Consider the following 19,487-nt stretch of genomic DNA (forward strand, 5'->3'; position numbering starts at 1 on the left):
AGACAAACGACCAGGCTGCGTCATTTGTTTCAGATACTTACCCATGAGCACCACAGGCTGTGTTAGTCCAGAGACTACAGTAGTTTTAGTTTTTGCTTACAGCTTCACTGTCCTACATCCAGCTGTGACTCATGCAACACAGAGACCATTCCTCTCCACATGAAAACCTCCAGTACACAGATACAGATACAGATATTGCTATTAAGGATGTTGTTCTTGTTGAAAACACTTAACACTGTATATATAGCAGCATCATGCAAAAGTTTGGACACTCCTGGTCAAAATGTTAAATGTTAATGTGAACAGTAAAGCAAGCGGAAGATGAAATGATCTCCAAAAGGCATAAAGTTAAACATGAAACACACTTTTGCAATATTTAAAGGGATAGTTCAACATTTTGTCAAATTACCATAATCCCTATAGTCATAGCAGTAGGTTTGTTACCTTTAATTGTCGGTGCAAGCTATTTTTAGAACGGCGGAGCAGAGCCGTGAGCTGCTCAGAGCTACGCTACGGAGGCTCGTGGGATTTCTTGGTTTCCCTCATCAAACTCACCAAATACACAATCCAACAACTCCACAACGCTCTGGTGGACAAGTTGTGACCTGCACATTCACCACGCTATGAGATAATAACACAACGTTACCACACAGAGTTGTTTTAGAGGGAAATTCATGCAAAACCGCTGATGCACGTTGCCTTCAGGGACAGTTTTTCATCAACAGTCTCTGCATTTCCCTCTAAAACAACTCTGTCTGGTAACATTCTGTTATATCTCATAGCGTGGTGAATGTGCAGGTCACAACTTGTCCACCAGAGCGTTGTGGAGTTGTTGGATTGTGTATTTGAGCTTGCACCGACAATTAAAGGTAACGAACCTACTACTATGACTATAGCAATGGGCCCATTTGCCAAAAATGTTGAACAATCCCTTTAAATAGAGGCTGAGACAGACAGACAGACATGGACGGACAATGAGGGAAGGCTGAGGGGAGGCTATAGGGAGGGTTGGGTGGGTGTGGGTGAGTTCTGGTCGGGTTGGGGTGGGCTACCTTGGGGGGGCAGCAGAATGTCATAGTCAGAGGGTGGTGACAGGTTGGTGTTGAAGGGGCAGAGGGTAGTATGAGCTGCCCCCAGGACCAAGTGTCTACCTGAGGAACACAAGCACAGTTCAACGTCAAGCAGCCGTCGCTTCAAACAGTCTCACAACTGCTCTTTTCTCTCTCAACTCTCTGACTTCTGTGTGTTTCACTTTGTTGACAGTTGCCAGTTAAACCTGATTCAAGTCTCTTTAAAGGGATACTTCACCCAAAATCGATAATCCACCAATTTTCTACTGACCGTCATGCCAACGAAGGATTTGGAGAACTTTTAGAGTTATCAAAACTCACCGGATTTTCATATAATGGCGGTGGATAGAGTTCACTTTTGAATCGTCCAAAACACACACTATGAAACATCCAGATACCTCCACACTGCTCGTCTGTACTGACCCAAGTGTCCTGAAGCCGCCACTTGAAAAAGTTGTTCGGAAAAAAATTAATGTGATCTCTGTTTTTATCCTTGTTGTAGCAGCAGCTCCCAGTGGCTGCAGGAGATTTGCTGTGAGATGTTCTTCCGTGTTTACATCAAACATCCAATGGTTTACAATGATGAATGAACATCTCGCAGCATGCGCAAAAACATCAACAGAGCCACTGGGAGCTACTACTACAACAAGGATAAAAACAGAGATCAAATTAATTCTTTCTGAACAACTTTTCCATGTGGCGGCTTCAGGACACTTGGGTCAGTACAGACGAGCAGTATGGAGGTATCTGGATGTTTCATAGTGTGTGTTTTGGACGATTCAAAAGTGAACTCTATCCGCCGCTATTATATGAAAATCCGTTGCCAGCCGGACCCCCCCTGGAACTCCTAAAGAGTTTTGATGACTCTGAAAGTTCTCCAAACCCTTCGACGGTGAGTAGATGATTGGTGAATTATCGATTTTGGGTGAAGTATCCCTTTAAAGTTTAATTTTATTACAGTAAATGAGTCAGAAAACAACAAGGTCACTCTGAGAAATAGTTGAATATCATAATTATTATAATATTATTTACAGTAGATAATTACAATAGACTCAATTAATGGTAACACTTTACTTGAATACTGTAGGTATTCATAAGATTGACATAACACTGTCATAACCGTGACATAACAGCTGTCATAAACATCAATGAATACTTATGACAGCTGTCGTTAAGTGTCATTCGGTAAGTTATGTCACTTTTGATGCAAAGTTGACATTATTTGAGATGTCCTTCTTATGAGAACTTGACATAATTTTTAAAGTTTGGCAATTAGGTCTGCTATGACAGTTTAAATTGTCTTTATGTCAAGTTGCCAGAACAAAAACATCTCAAACAATGTCAACTTTGCATTAAAAGTGACATAACTTACTGAATGACACTTAACAACAGCTGTCATAAGTATTCATTGATGTTTATGACAGCTGTTATGTCATGGTTATGACAGTGTTATGTCAATCTTATGAATACCTATTCAAGTAAAGTGTTACCAAACAGACTCAATAAATTAACTAAACAATCATCTGCTCATTACAAAATAATCCGATGGATCAATGATCTTATATATAATATCATATATTACCAGCCTCGTGGGGCCGCTGCTTCTTCTCCTCGGCCGTTGGCTCTGGGGAGCCGTTCTCCAGGTGCCTGATGAGAGAGAGAGAGAAACAGAGAGGACATCTCAAAATGAAAACCCATCTTGGCTGTGGTATCACCATGGTAACGTCCGATGCGGTGGAACAAGGTCAGTACCGGCTGGGAACGGAGATGCAGATGGGCGCCTGGCTCAGGCAGAGGGTGGACGAGGGGATCTGGTAGTCGTCGTCCGGCCGCTCCATCGCCCGCTGCTGCTGTCGCTCCACCACCGGACTGCTGAACGGGTTGGACGGTCTGCAGAGAGACGGTTGTCACGCCAACCTTTTCATTAGTGTCACTCATACGGTTACTACGCTGTAATCACGGTAATCACTGGTATTTTCACACCACCATCAGGGCAGGAGGGTGAGTGACGCTGAGTGAAACCGAGGCGGCAATTTGCAATTTTTTCTGTTATAAAAATCTTCCAGTGCATAAAAACAACAATGTGGCCTCTGCACCGACTGGACTGTGTGATGGTTGTTATTATCACACAGGTAGGGTACCGCTCATCATAGGAAGTCATGTTGTCAGGAGCTTTTGACACTTCCAGGTAGACAGCACTGTCAGTCAAATATTAAACACACACATACACATACAGCTCAACTCTTCTACTACAACCCACCACACACTTACTGCTCTACACACTTTAGCTGCTTGTGGGAAATAGGAATCCATCACTGAGATGACTGTGACTTTTTCAATTGTGTAAATGAAAGACAAGTAGACTCTGTGTGTGTGTGTGTGTGTGTGTGTGTGTGTGTGTGTGTGTGTGTGTGTGTGTGTGTGTGTGTGTGTGTGTGTGTGTGTGTGTGTGTGTGTGTGTGTGTGTGTGTGTGTGTGTGTGTGTGTGCGCACAGTACGTAGCTTGTGTCACAATAAAATACTTGCAGCTCTTTTTGTTTTTGAATCTCTGTTTATCCAGAGTTATATGAAAATCATTTTATTTTTTACATTGATTTTTCATTATGTTTTTTTTTTCTTCTTTTTTATTTTTATTTATTAGGTATAATGGCTGAAAAAGTGTCGGCATCAGTTTATCCTTGAGTCAAAAAAACTGAACTTTTGTGTAAAATTTGAAAGGATTCCCTTGAGCAGTTCTGGATATATTGAGTTCACAAGGACAAAATTATGATTTGTGAGGTCATCTACACCTTGAACTTTGACCCTCGACCCTCCAGAAACCTGAAGAGTTCATCTTTGAGTCCTGTTGAATCGCTCCTGAGACACCACATCCACGAGAATGGGATGGAAAACTCGGAAAACAACATGCATGAATAAAAAATGAAAATCATACATGTAAATGATAAACTGTTTATTTTAAGTTAAAATATAAGTTATTATCACAATAATAATAATATCACCTAAACCTGTTGAGGTCTCTGCACTGGCTACCTGTCTGCTTCAGGATTGATTTTAAGATCCTTTTAATGGTTTTTAAAGCTCTTAATGATCTCAGTGCCAGTTACCTATCTGATTTGCTTTTAACATATGAGCCCTCTAGAACTCTCAGCCTTTTAATTATTCCAAAAGTTGCTAACAAAACATATGATGGTGAGGCCTCATTTTATCATTACGGCCCACGCCTATCACAGACTGCCGAAAATCTGGACATTTTTGACAGATTTTTAACATTATAAAACATTCAATTAAATGTTTTAAAATTGTATTATTATTATCTTTTTATTCTATTTTAATTCATTCATTTTTATTCTATTTTATCCTACAACTGTCTATTTTACTTCATTTTATCTGGTGTTTTCCCCATTGCAAATGATTGAGTGTAAGATAGTGTTTCCTCGATGTCTCTAAAATCCAATGTTCTTAAATTATTGTGTGAATGCGTATGTGTATGTGAATGTATGTGTGTCTCCCAATATGTGTTCCCTATGCTCCTTGTTTTTATCATGTGAAGCACTTTGAGTTGCCATGGGCATGAAAAGTGCTATTGATTGATTGATTGATTGATTGACACCCTTAATCCTGAATGGCACGAACGTTCATGATGAGCTGAATGTGGCAGTGTGTGCATGAGAACAATTTAAGGAGCCGCCGGTCAAAAACATTAAAAAGAAGCAGCTCTTCAGTAAAGAGTGCATTTTGAAGCTTCTGTTAAGTTGTTGCAGAAATGTGACAGTGTGAAGCATCTGAGAAACACGCACACACACACACATACACACATTCAAACACCCTTTTCATGATGAAATCGGGCAGGAAGCCGTGAACTGGAGCCTCGCAGCAGCAGAAGGGCTGCAGCTTTAAAATATACATGAAATAACCGTTTGAAATAATAATCTTGTTCTTTCTGGAAGGATAATACAACGCTGATCACGACTTCACTCCCTAAAGCACAAAAAATAAACCTGACAAAACCTCACGTAGGCCTGCAACAATTCACAACCAGACCTTCAGCTACTGTGAAAACAAGCAGCTGTGTGTGTTTTACAGTACAACACTACTGAGCTGCCAAGGTACAAAGTGCACTAACTGTTGTGTCTTGTGCAGAGTTAATGATTATCAAAGCAACAGCGAAGGACACAACATACAGTACAGTATGATGCAGGGATTTCTTCGGCCAATCATTGACGAGAAACACCCACGCATCCTAATGTCCCACCATAACCAGTTACACATTAGACACGAACAAACAAGTGATTACCAAACAAACTTTGGTCCCTTACACAAACAGTATGTGTATCATAAAAATAGAAATGATCATGTGAGCGTGTGCTGTACCCGCAGAACTGATGTGTGCAACAGAGCTGCGGTGTTTTGTGTAATGGAAGTGTGTGTGTGTGTGTTTCTCTGACAACCTCGCAATATTTTACAACACTAAATTGTATTCAGTGGAACCAGAGCTTTTTGCTTTCAGCTCAAGCTTCATCACGAGCGGCAGCTCCTTCCCCTGGCTCCACTACAGTCTGATACACAGAAACACCTAATCGAATTCTGGCTGCAGCTAAAAGGCTGTTAGACGTTCAGACATCATTTTTCAAAGCTGTTTCTAACCAGGACTTTTCCCCGAGGCTACTGGACCTCTTTGGTGTAAGGTCCCCGAGTCTGAAAACCACAGACAAGGAGAAGAAGCAGATCGAGAACCACCAGCTTCAGACTGAAAGGAACCACGAGCTCATTCATCCTCTGCTCAAACAGACACAGATTTACTCTACAGTTTAAATCAGCCCTGTCAGAAATACTATAACAAGTTCACTAATGGTTAAAGGGATACGCCAATATTTTTTTTTCCTGTCTTGCCTCACTCCCGAGTCCATGACCAGCAGATAGACACCATCCTTTCGACTGTGCGTGCAGTAACGAGGGAGATAGAGCCGTATCGCCCGTAATTAGCTTAGCTCAAACACTGGAAGTGTATAGGTAGTGTTAGCCTGCCTCCACCTAAAGTCATCAGAGAAACTCTTCAGCAACTCTAAACGGAAACCGGCGGGCCGATCTTTGTCTCAGAGCTGACAAAACTCTCCGGTAAGGCATCTTGAGCGGTCAAATGCCGCTAACGGGACGAGATCGATCAAAACGGAGGGTTCAAGCAAAGACGGTTTATTTTGGTTCAAGCTAGCTACATCGAGGGTAGGTTAGCTTCCTATTTCATAGTAAAAGCACAAATTCTATCGTCATGGTTTTCTGGATGTAAAGGGCAACGGGTGTTTTATTTTGTAAAAGTAACTGGAAGTGCGTTGGTCACAACGGCTAGCTTGAGTAGCGCCGAATTTGACCGAACAAAATTGTAAACAGCTGGTATTTAGACAAATTAACGACACACTGCTGATCTAAACGGCTACTTTCTCGCCTAAACATGTTTGAAATGTCGATAAAGTGATATATTTACAGAGTTTAGAGCTAAAATGAAAAAAGCTTCTGACTGCTGGTTTCGGCTCAGGTAGGAGGCAGGCTAACACTACCCATACACTTCCAGTGTTTGAGCTAAGCTAATTACGGGCGAAACGGCTCTATCTCCCTTGTTACTGCACGCACAGTCGAAAGGATGGTGTCTATCTGCTGGTCATGGACTCGAGAGTGAGGCAAGACATGAAAAAAAATGTTGGCATATCCCTTTATTGTATCACTTGCACAGATGCATGTTTTCACACACATGTAACATGATCTGCCCCCATTAAGACAGAGTGGCTGTACAGAGATATCATTTCAGTATTGCCCAAACTTTTCCAGAACATGTTCAGGGGGGGAAAAAAAATATTGTGCATATCTTAATGGATAAATGCTCCCACTGTGTGAGCTGTGTGTATTTGTGTGTGTGTGTGGTAATACTCACTTGTGGCTACTGGCAAGTGTGGGCTGAGTTGGCGAGAGGCGTGAGGGAGGGATGTCATACTCATCGCTGACTTGCACGCCATTAGAGAAGGGCTGCACACACGGGAGGAGAGGGAGGAGAGAGGGTTAGAGCAACACGAAGGAACAGCTGAGAAGACAAGAGCGACGTCATCCACACAAAAACTCACAAGAAAACAAATATTTAAACTCACACCACCTGTTCTTTCTGCAAGCAAGGTGATGTTGCATAACCATCTGTGTGACATTTAGCTGTAACGTCTGTGTGGGAATCTTGATTGTCGGCTAAAAAGTCACCATGGCCTTGACCTTTGATCTTCTTTAGCCACCAAAATGTGAGACCTATTGTTATGTTGTATGTATATGTTTTGGAATGGACTTCCTCCTTCGCTAAGATCCATATCTTCCTATTCACTCTTTAAAAAGCAGCTAAAAATACAGTAAATCTAAACTTTTCTTGAATTTCCCACTCTCTCCATATCCCACATCCTTACTCTGTCTTTTTTTATGATTTCAATCTATGAATTTTTTGTACCTTATTTCCATTGTCTCTATTTCTTACTGATCACTTTGTTCGCTATCTCCTCATTTTTGCTCATATAACGTTGATTATGTATGCACTTTGTCTCCTTTTTTTTTCTCTATGTTTATTTGTTAGCCATAGAAATTTGTTTTGTTGTAATTTGTGAGAGGGGAGGAACTTACGTATACAAGCCAATCGGCTTCGTTCCATCCTTGCACCATCGAATATAAATGTGTGCTAAATAAATAAACCTAAACCTAAACCTAGTGAATATTTGTGCCAAATTTGAAATTCGTTACAGCGAGGTGAAATCGTGCCCGTGAGAATGGGATGGATGGACAACATGAAAACAACGTGACGCGCAAAATACCATTGATAAGAGCTGATTGTGTTGAATGTGAAGATCCTGAGCCCAGTGTCTGCATGGAAACTGTATTAATTTTGCTTTATAGCATCTAACAACAAAGGCATAAATTTCAACTAGTTTGCATTGTGCCATCGACATGTTAAATATTATACAAATAACTCTATGATGTGGTAGATCTGCAAAAACAAATATAAATGCCTTATATTCTTATTTAAAAGTAGTACAACTAATAAAAATGATTGTATTCCTTTAACATGGCCACATCATTAATAGACAACGACACAAATACTGAATGAGAGAAAATGTTTCATATGCAAAGTGCACCTGCCTCTGGAATGAAAGCAGCTCTGTGTGGGAGAAAGGATGCAAATAACCGCCTCAACTTCCGTGAATATGACCGAGAGTGACACGGCACTCCACAGGCAACGGGAGGCACTTCCTGATCAAAGCACATCTCTGGAGGGAAAGGGAGTGATTGGCTTTGCATGTGTGTGTGTGTGTGTGTGCTGCTACATGAGACTTTTAATGATAAAGAGCAGCAAGTTTTACAAATTATGCAGATGCTCAGCTGTATTCTGTTTTTCCACAGCAGTGAAAAAGTCGAGGGCGGTCTCCGGAGGATTCGCTCTGCAGCCGATGATTGGCCGGTTCAAACAGCGAGTCTGACTTAAATCAGGCATTTCACTATTTTGCATAGATTATCATATTTCTGTTTAACGATGTATTTACTCGTTAGTAGGAAGGCAGAGCGTCTTGTTTGTCTTGAGCTGCTGGACAAGGATCTCACTCTCATTTCATGTTTCATCTTCGTGACAGGCTGAGTAAACTGTGTGCATGAGTAATTCAATCAGGCTCAATCTCCCTTGAGAATATTTAAAACCCAATACGAACATGTGAATAATTAAACTTCTATTCCAAATTCCTGTGAATGTAAGCTCCTTAAGATTTCACTCTACATAAACAAATGCAAATCGAATAACTTTTTCTAATGAACAGTAGTTTATTAGATAAATTGTTGATGTGTGGGCAGTGACATGTGGCGTTCAAATGTTTCAGAACATCATTAAAACCAGGGCAGTGCTGCTCTGTTTAGCCGCAGTTTGGACCACAAAGCTCCACAGACAGGAAGCCACTTAAAATGCTAAAACATGCGGACGGATGCTACAAATCAGTAAAGTGCATCAGATCTACCTGGACGTCTCTCTGCAGCTGTTTGACTCTGTGGGATACGGTTCATTAGAATTCACTTTATTTCTTTAATGGATGAAACAGGCTTTGATGAAAGTGAAAGTTTTCTACAATGAGTTGATGAAAAAGGTCTGTGACAGTAAATTATACACAAAAAAACAAACTGCCTATGCATCTATGAATAATATTTCCCCTATAATATATGAAATATACATCCCTATATCTAGAGTGATAGTACCATATATGTTATATATATTAATATCACGTAGATACATCCTCTAGATATGTGAAGAAATCTTTTTTTAAATGAAATAGCAGAGTAGCTTTGGGTTTTATGTAACATACAGTATGTCTAAATACAAGCACACATACATATACATGCCTATTTACATGGGAAGGACATACTGTATGCCTAGTCCTATATCGAAAATCAACATGTGATAAATTAGTTTTGTGTATGAGATTCAAAATATAAGCACCAGCAAACCCACATTATGGTGTAAACAGTAATCTAAACTTTTGTGTGTAACCTTTCCAGATGAACAGATTTTTGTCCCAATAATCTTCTTTCCTGGCAAAGCAGAGGATCTTCATATACGATGTGTCTGTTAACTGTTGTTGCGACTTAAGTGCTACTGTGATTTAAAGCAGAAGTAAGTGGAATATTTGTTTTGTGTAATATTTGTTTAAATATAAGTCTTAAATAGTTATATCTTCCGACGGCAATCATTTACATAGAGTGTTTGGTCTGAAACACGGGTCTGTCAGTCACTCTGCTCTGCTGTAAGCCGAGGAGAAAACTTTCCTTGTATCCTACAACCTTTATCCAATGAGGAGAGAGAACGGCATAAAGGGGCGGTCCCTTTCGGCTGACAAGAAGTTAGCCAAAACCACCGGATCGCTTACTTCTGCTTTAAATTTCTAAATGAGAAATTGAAATGCATTTACAAAGATGTAATAGTAAGTGTTAGGATGTTTGCATGATGAACAGCTGTGACGAAGGAAATCTGCAGGTGAGGAAAGTGCAAGAACACATAACTGATCCACCATCTCTGCTCTGAGCCTTCAGCGTCTGTACAGATAAATCATCCAAAAGCCAAAACGTTTCTTTTATTGTGGAGACAAACACAAAAGTCTCATCCTACCTTGGCACTCTCTGAGTTTCCCGCCGCCTCCACTCTGTGATGTAACCTCCCGAACGCTGCGGACGGACAGCTGAGCGGTCGTCCGTTCAGGTGGGAGGGGCCGGCCGGTCCCAGCTGCAGCTGGTGTTCGGCTCCGGTCCGGTGGACGTCCGCCAGGTGGCCGTCTTTGCCGCACCACGACTCCATGTGGGGGTCGGACAGCGCGGCGGTGGAGGAGGACAGGGAGGAGGAGCTGGGGAGCCAGGAGTGGCGCGACTCCGGCGGGATGGGAGGAGGACGCTCGGGGGGAGGTGGGGGAGGAGGGTCTCTCTGGGGGGGAGGAGGAGCCGGCAGAGGCTTGTCCTGCTTCCTGGACATCCCTGGTGACGACTAGAGAGGAGCAGAGAGCGTTCAAGACTTTAACTTTAAACTTTAAACTTTATTGTCCCCAAAGGGAAATTCATGTTGCAGAAGGGCAAAAAACACAGAACATATCGAGCACATCCACACAAACTCTACACAACATTGAATGGCAATACCCCAGAGGGCAAACTGGGAGCTGTTCCATACAATCGAGGTAAAAAAATAAATAAATATGAGTGTATCATAACTGTTTAGTATTTGAATTAAGTTGGATAATGGCTTGTGTTATGAACGAGTTTTTCAGTATATTTGATCTGGCTTTTGGCAATCTAAGTCTCCTGCCGGAGGGAAGGAGCTCGAACTCAGAGTGGAGTGGATGGTCAGGACACTGAATAATGTCCTGAGCCTTGGAAATGATCCTCCTGTGAGAGATTATGGACAGATCGGGTAATGTGACCCAGATGATTTTACTGGCTACTTTGACAATATGTTCAAGCCTCTTTTTGTCTCCAAGTTTGAGACTGCCAAACCAAGAGATGATGGCAAAGGTCAGGACCGATTCGACCATAGAATGATAAAAAACTGTCATCAGTTTACTGCACACCCCAAACCGCTCCACAGTGTCCCCCTTAATTACTGTTGGGAGTGGAGGGTTAGATTTTCTTCTAAAATCTATGCACATGTCTTTAGTAGACCACATTGCAAATACCACATCTAGGGATGTCACAATTACTTGTTTTCACAGTTAATCGCGGTATTAAACGCCACAATTAATTGATCATAAAGATTCCTAAATACCGTCACTTTCCGAAAAAAGACTATGTATGAACCGGCAGATGTTGCACCAAAGTAAAGGTAAATGCACAGATACTGGTCCATTTACCTAACGTAGCATTGAATTGGTAGGAATTTAAATGCTAGAGTGTCATTTGTAATTAAAAAACACACAACACTCCTGGCAGATTCATAATTGGTCATATTTTAATAGATATTTAAATATTTTATAATTAGTAATGTATATTTTAACTTTATTAGATTTTAAACATTAAAAATCTATTATCGTGACATCCCTAACCACGCCATCTCCATGTTTCATCTCTTTACTGCATGACGTGTGTTTCTGTGTGGACCAGGAAGATGAGCGAGCACTTTGTGGAAGCTAATGGGGGTCAAGTGCATCTCTACCAGAGGAAATGAACAACAGTGACCTAACATGATATTTGAGAAATAAAATCCTTCATAAAAACATTCAGAGCCATCACAGCAGGATAAACTGTACAAGTGAACAGTTTTTTTCTATTATGAGGGAAATAGTCGGCTGACCTTCGGGGAGCCGGTGGGGCTGGCGGACGGGGAGCGGATGGCGCCCTTCTGGATGAGGTCGAGCCGCGGTGGGACGGGGGGAAGGCCGAGGTGCTGGATGCAGTGGCCCGTGTCCGCCGCGTGGGCTTTCCTGTGCTGGCTGACGGGCGAGGAGCTGGGAGACACCATGGGAGAGTTCTGACGCTCGGCACAGTGCTGAGAGAGGAGAGAGGACACTCTTACTGTCTGGGCTAAGGGTCAAATTCTGGACTTTAGCAAAATACACAAAAATATATTCACTATAAATTCACTTTTACACTTAAATTAAAGGGATAGTTCACCCAAAATTCAAATTTCACTCATTATCTCCTCACCCTCAAGAGCTGTGAGAAGTTTCAGAGTCCGTGGCTTCTCTGAGTTACGGGGGGGTCCGCGCAGCAGTATTTGTCCATATAATGGTTGTGAATGGTGCTCACTTTTCTTTGTCCAAAAAGACACACCAAAAAACATTCAAATACCTCCATAGTGTTCGTCTGTAATGTCCGTCTTGTATTGAAGCCCCGACATGAGAAATTGTTCCGAAAAAAATTAAATAAGTCTATATTTTAAGCTTGTTTGTAGCAGAAGCTCCCAGTGTCTCAGTTCACTGCTCTTCCTGTGTCAGACCGGTGGAACAATTTCTCATGTTGGGGCTTCAATACAAGAGGGACATTACAGACGAGCAGTATGGAGGTATTTGAATGTTTTTTGGTGTGTCTTTTTGGACGAAGAAAAGTTAGGCCCATTTGCAACCGTCATATGGACATGTACTGCTGCACGGAGCCCCGCTGTAACTCAGAGAAGACACAGAGGACTCTGAAACTTCTCCCAGCCCTTAGTCGACATGAGGGTGAGTAGATAATGAGTGAAATTTGAATTTTGGGTGAACTATCCCTTTAAAAAAATGAAAGATACACTGTATATGTTAAAACCAGATCCTAGATGACTGAGATTATTCTATAATCGAACATTGTCGTCTGAATGTCTAAAACACCACTGATCATCACTGATAACACTGAGGCTGTATGTATGTACATGTAAATGTGCAGAGTGTACTCTTCTGGTTTCTTTATCAGGTGTGAAAACAACAAGAATACAGAACATACAAACTCTTTCCTTGCATCTGTTCTTTTTCCACGAATACAATTTACAGTGTAATTATTTTTTATTCTGTATTTTCTCTGATGAGTTTCCTCTCTACTCCAATTAAAATGTCTAATTATTTAACACCTGTGGTTACTCATTTATCACTACAATACAAATGATGTTGTTCACATTTTAATTGTAACTGGAGATGTTGAAGATTTCAGCACAAAAAGAGGAAACCTTTTAATTTCAATGAACAAAACATGGGATTTTTTTAAAAAGAATGAATCATGGAGCAGAGACTACTCTGTCTCTGCTCCATGATTCATTCTTAAAAAAGATATCTCATAGCCTTGTGTCTGGCTGACATCAATCAATGTTCATCCTATATTTAACTCAGTAATTCTTTTTCTGAATTGATATTTTGTCATTAAAGGGATAGTTCAACATTTTAGCAAATTGGCCCATTGCCATAACCCTTAATCAGAATTTTAGCAGTAGGTTCGTTACCTTTAATTGTCGGTGCAAGCTATTTTTAGAACGGCGGAGCAGAGCCGTGAGCTGCTCAGAGCTACGCTACGGAGGCTCATGGGATTTCTTGGTTTCCCTCATCAAACTCATAAAAATACACAATCCAACAACTCCACAACGCTCTGGTGGACAAGTTGTGACCTGCACATTCACCACGCTATGAGATAATAACACAACGTTACCAGACAGAGTTGTTTTAGAGGGAAATACAGAGACTGTTGATGAAAAACTGTCCCTGAAGGCAACGCGCATCAGCGGTTTTGCATGAATTTACCTGTAAAACAACTCTGTGTGGTAACGTTGTGTTATTATCTCATAGCGTGGTGAATGTGCAGGTCACAACTTGTCCACCAGAGCGTTGTGGAGTTGTTGGATTGTGTATTTGATGAGTTTGATGAGGGAAACCAAGAAATCCCATGGGCCTCCGTAGCGTAGCTCTGAGCAGCTCACGGCTCTGCTCCGCCGTTCTAAAAATAGCTTGCACCGACAATTAAAGGTAACGAACCTACTGCTATGACTATAGGGATTATGGCAATGGGCCAATTTGCCACAAATGTTGAACTATCCCTTTGAGTGTAACTCTAAGAGCTAGAACAGGGAAGAGAAGTCAGATTTCTCCTCCTCCTCGTCACTCTTTACCTTCCTGATGTTGGCCAGTCCGTTCATGACCAGGCAGTCCTCCCGGTCCTCGTCGTCGTCCAGCTCCAGCATGTGGCAGCTGTGCTGGTCCAGGAAGAAGCACTTGTTGCCCTCGTTCCGCGGGTCGAAGGGATCCACGATGATCGGCTCCGTGCCTTTGATCTCGCAGCGACAGAACGGACAACCCTGACCGTCCGATTCCTGGAACGTATCAGAGAGAAAGTGAAACAGAGTCATTTCATCTGAACAACACTCACACACACACACATACACATACACACACACACACACACACACACACACACACACACACACACACACACACACACACACACACAGGCAGAGATGGACAGAGTACTCGATCCCAGTACTTGAGTAAGAGTACAAATACTACTGGTCAATATTTACTCAGTTACAAGTAAAAGTAGCTCAGTCGACATGTTACTCGAGTAAGAGTAAAGAAGTACTTGCTTTTAAAGGTACTTAAGTATCCAAAAGTACATGCTTTTAAATTTACTTTAAAGGGACAACGAGGAGTTTCTATTTGGTTATAAAAAAGTCTCACGTTAATGTTGATGAATCTACGTTACCACTTGTTAATGGGCCCATTTTCGATAAATATATGGTTTTGTCTCTATGGTTATTTTGTTATTATTAGTGGTGGTGGAAATGCTGGTCGAGCCGACCAGCGTTTCTTTACTTTCGGTTTCGTGGCGAGTCATGAGAATAACGTCGCCGAATCGCCGTTTATGGTCGGAACTACGACGGTATGTGATCGTCTTCCAACCTCTGACTTTAATTATTGATGAATGAAAACATGAGTCTGTCTTGCGCCAGTCAAAGAAATGTACGGTGCGCGCAGAGGCTCATAAATATAGTGTGAAAACGCTTCGCTTTTCCAAAACTCCTCGTTGTCCCTTTAAGTAAAAGTAAGAGTAAGAGTAAATTTCTTATTTTTCACATCAATGAATTACTATAATTTTTTCTAAATGAATTTAAGGAGCTTTTAACTCTTGTTTCTGAGAATTAACTCTTTGAAAGCAGCTGCACTGATGTGCTGCTTTTAGGGGGTTAGGGTTTCCTTCTTTGACAAACACAGCTTGTGTCCAATAGGATTTTAGAAAAAAAAGGAAAAAAAGAGCAGACCTGAAAGTAACGAGTACTTTTCAGCCTTCCTAGAAATTAAAGGACAAGTCCGGGCAATTTCAACTCGGGGGTGTCAGATGGCGACTCAAACATGCGTCGAGAAGTTTTTTTTACTTGAAGCAAGTCAAGAGTTGATATTCCTGTGTTTATGACACAAACGGGAGCTCCCACTGCACCTGAACACACCGAGCGTCAACTTGGGTCTCGCACGAGACTCTGGGAGACGTTGAATTAGATCTAGTTTTACAAACATGTCGGCTTGCTTGAAGTAAATAAACTTCTGGGTGCATGTTTGAGTCGCCATCTGACGCTGTCTGTGGCTTTGAGGGATGTAAACAACCTAAGCAGCAGAGCTTCAATCCGCTCCCATTCATTGCTGCCGTGGCGATGCGGGGACAGACAAATCTTCAGATTCCTTCTTTTAGACCTAAAATGTTAGGAACATACAGCCCCGAGGTGAATTTGCCCGGAATTGTCCTTTAACTCGAGTAAAAGTAAAAAAGATTTGTCTTGGAAATGTATTCAAGTAAATAGTCAAGTAAAGTACAAATCCTCTGGATATGTACTTAAGTACAGTACTCAAGTAAATTTACTCCGTTACTGCACACAGGTGTGGCAATCACATCTGTAACCACATAATCTCCTGCATCCAGTGACCTGAGCAGAGTTTTGTTGGTGTAATGTTTCGGCAAAACACACAAAGTGGCGGCGGCCTGTCGAGCACGACACACAGCTGCGTTACACATGGTTAAGGTTAAGAACTTCACTACAACCCTACATCTTTCTCTCTCTCTCTCACTCTTCCCGTCATTCATGAAAGGACTCTGACATGGTCGACTGGACACATGATTGTGTAGCTCCCTCTCCGGGGGAAAAAACGCTCTGCAAACTTCACAAAATTCACCGGCCACATGTAGATATTCCACATGGCAGACCCTGTCAAACCGAGGTCGTAAATAAGATAATAAAGAGGTTTTGGTTTCCAGAGCGTCCCCCCCTCTCCACTGACTCAGCGGCTACAATCAAAGGCAGACAATGTTTACGGAGAACAAAGCTGCAGTTGTGGCAGCCATATGGTTGGGGACTTAGCGGGGGGGGGGGGACCCACCAAAGGCATGTTTGAAACTTAATCCTAATTAGAGTGGGTGGAGAAGGGAAGGAGTGGGAGGTTAAAAGGAAAGGAGCTCAGAGGGAAGAGGAGGAGGAGGAGGAGGAGGAGGAGGAGATGGTGTGATGACCACAGAGGAGACCAGAGAGCGCTGAGCAACAGACACGACTGACAGAGTGAAATAAAACTGCAGCCGAGGGTCCTGTGTGTGTGTCTGGCCACCTGATGATTAAAGGGATAGTTCACCCAAAATTCAAATTTCATTCATTATCTACATACTCACCCTCATGTCGACTAAGAGCTGTGAGAATTGGATCCGCGCAGCAGTATTTGTCCATATAATGGTGAATTTGTGAATGGATAACAACTTTCTTCGTAACAAAAAGACACACCAAAAAACATCCAAATACCTCCATGCTGCTCGTCTGTAATGTCCCTCTTGTATTGAAGCCCCCAACATGAGAAATTGTTCCGAAAAAAATGAAATAAGTCTATATTTTAAGCTTGTTTGTAGTGGAAGCTCCCAGTGTCTCGGTTCACTGCTCTTCCTGTGTCAGTCGGAACAATTTCTCATATCGGGGCTTCAATACAAGAGGGACATTACAGACGAGCACTATGGAGGTATTTGGATGTTTTTTGGTGTGTCTTTTTGGATTAAGACAGTTGGTATCCATTTGCAACCGTCATATGGACATGCACTGCTACGCCGAGACCCCCTGTAACTCAGAGAAGCCACGGAGGACTCTGAAACTTCTCACAGCTCTTAGTCGACATGAGGGTGAGTAGATAATGAGTGAAATTCGAATTTTGGGTGAACTATCCCTTTAACTCAGTTCCATCTCCTGAGAGAATATATCTGTATCTGTATCTTTTAGCTGCTAAAAGCTCCACAGAGTTTTTTTTTTTTTACACTGGGAGCAGCAGCCGCCGTGGCAACAAGACTCAACCAGAACTGTGAAACCCAGCTGTCACTATGAGTCACCGCTTTCACACTACACTAAGTCGATTCATCCATCATCGATATAAATGTCATTATTCTAACCTTTATATGTGCACATGAAAAATCACCAAACTTAAAATGCTTTGTGGAAACAATTCTTTATACTTCTTTCTCCTGATGCAGCTCTGAGTAAGAGACACAAACCACGGTAACACTTTAGATTAGGGAACACATATTCACCATTAACTAGGTGCTTATTAATATGCATATAAGTAGCTTACTAGCTCCTTATTAGTAATTATTAAGCACGTATTAACACCTTATTCTACATAGCCTTTTGTTCTACCTATAAATTAAGATTTTTCCTGATATTAACTCCTAATTACGGCTTATTCATTGTAAATTAATGCATTAATGCTATACTAATTCAGAGTGATAAAGGAAGAATTACTGTTCTTGTGCTACTGCCCCTGTACAAGGCCCCAATAACCCACTGCTTATTCACATTGACATTATTCAGAAACAACAATGCATTAATTTATAATGAATAAGCCATAATTAGGAGTTAATATCAGGAAAAATCGTAATTCGTGGTGTCCACTGCAAAAACTCAAAATCTTTCCAAGAATATTGTCTTATTTCTTGTCAAAATGTCTCATTTCTAGTCAAAACTAACCTCTTTCCACTTAAAATAAGACTCATCACCTAAAAATTAAGTACATTTAGTGAAAGCAAGTTTTTTGTGCTTGTAATAAGAAAGAAAAACTTGCTCCACTATCAGATTTTTCTACTTATTTCAAGTTAAAATATGCTTGAAAGAAGTAAAACAAACAAAAAAAGTGTCTAAAAACAAGCTACTTTTTTAATGTGATGAGACTTATTTTAAGTAGAATTAGATTTGTTTGGACTAGGAATGACATTTTGACTAGAAATAAGACAAATATTCCTGGTAAGATGTTGAGTTTTTGCAGTGTAATAGAGGTAGAATAAAGCTACACTGCAAAAACTCAAAATCTTACCAAGAATATTTGTCTTATTTCTAGTCAAAATGTAATTTCTAATTTCAAAACAAATCTCATTATACTTAAAATAAGACTCATCACATTAACACGTAACTTGTTTTTAGACACTTTTTACTTCTTTCAAGCATATTTTTACTTGAAATAAGTAGAAAAATCTGACAGTGGAGCAAGTTTTCCTTCCCTATAACAAGCACAAAAAACTTGCTTTCACTGGCAGATTTTTCTACTTATTTCAAGTGAAAATTTGTTTGAAACAAGTGAAAATTATCTAAAAACAAGTTAATTTTTAGGTGATGAGTCTAATTTTAAGTGGAAAGAGTTTAGTTTTGACTAGAAATTAGACATTTTGACAAGAAATAAGACAAATATTCTTGGAAAGATTTTGAGTTTTTGCAGTGTGTGTAGAATAAGGTGTTAATATGTGCTTAATAATTACTAATAAGGCGCTAGTAAGCTACTTATATGCATATTAATAAGCACCTAGTTAATGATGAATATGTGTTCCCTAATCTAAAGTGTTACCCAAACCATATATGTACAGTGCATCACATGAAGCCTACGTACTCTCTCTCGGGTAAAAATGAGACACAGGAAAGCCTGTGTGACTCATTTCTCTTCCCTCGCTGCTGCATTGATTCAGGATAAAACTAATAGCCAGAACAGAACGAGGGAACCCTCTCTCTCTCTCTCATCATGTGCCCCCATTCTCTGTGGAGATCAAACATGGTCAATAAAAAAAAAAGCAAACAGGATGTGGAAGCACACAGATCATCGGCCCACTCCCCAATGAGTGAGTGAGTGAGTGAGTGTATATCTGTTCCACCCCTGCTGACTAATAACACAGAGCGAGAGGAAAGTCAGGGAACCACCACTGAGTCAATGATGAGCGAGGGTTCCCCCGCTACGCTCTGACTCATTTCTCTAATGTGGAGGAAAATACTTCATTACTGGAATACTACAGAGCCCTAGATTCATAAACATATTACATATATAAGTGTATATGTATGTGTATATATACTGTACTACATGCTGCATGCTCCTCTGACATAACGTACGTCAGTGAATGGGTGATGGAGCGTGTGTGGGGGAGGTGTGGTTA

General features: G+C 41.0%; 1 protein-coding gene across 1 annotated transcript in view; it reads right to left on the bottom strand.

Annotated features, from left to right (window-relative positions):
• Window positions 1–19,487, bottom strand: part of cblb (Cbl proto-oncogene B, E3 ubiquitin protein ligase) — a 68,490-nt gene that overhangs the window by 7,395 nt on the left and 41,608 nt on the right. Inside the window, exons 10-16 of the mRNA XM_083986409.1 lie at window positions 14,173–14,373; window positions 11,899–12,093; window positions 10,234–10,602; window positions 6,994–7,085; window positions 2,823–2,960; window positions 2,653–2,717; window positions 1,053–1,151 (exon numbers count right to left, since the gene is read on the bottom strand). Coding sequence (XP_083842535.1) covers window positions 1,053–1,151; window positions 2,653–2,717; window positions 2,823–2,960; window positions 6,994–7,085; window positions 10,234–10,602; window positions 11,899–12,093; window positions 14,173–14,373 — 1,159 coding nt within the window. The remainder of the gene's footprint in view (window positions 1–1,052; window positions 1,152–2,652; window positions 2,718–2,822; window positions 2,961–6,993; window positions 7,086–10,233; window positions 10,603–11,898; window positions 12,094–14,172; window positions 14,374–19,487) is intronic.

The sequence above is a fragment of the Trachurus trachurus genome (assembly GCF_905171665.1).
Source record: "Trachurus trachurus genome assembly, chromosome: 14".
In the NCBI taxonomy this organism is placed as follows: Eukaryota; Metazoa; Chordata; class Actinopteri; order Carangiformes; family Carangidae; genus Trachurus; species Trachurus trachurus.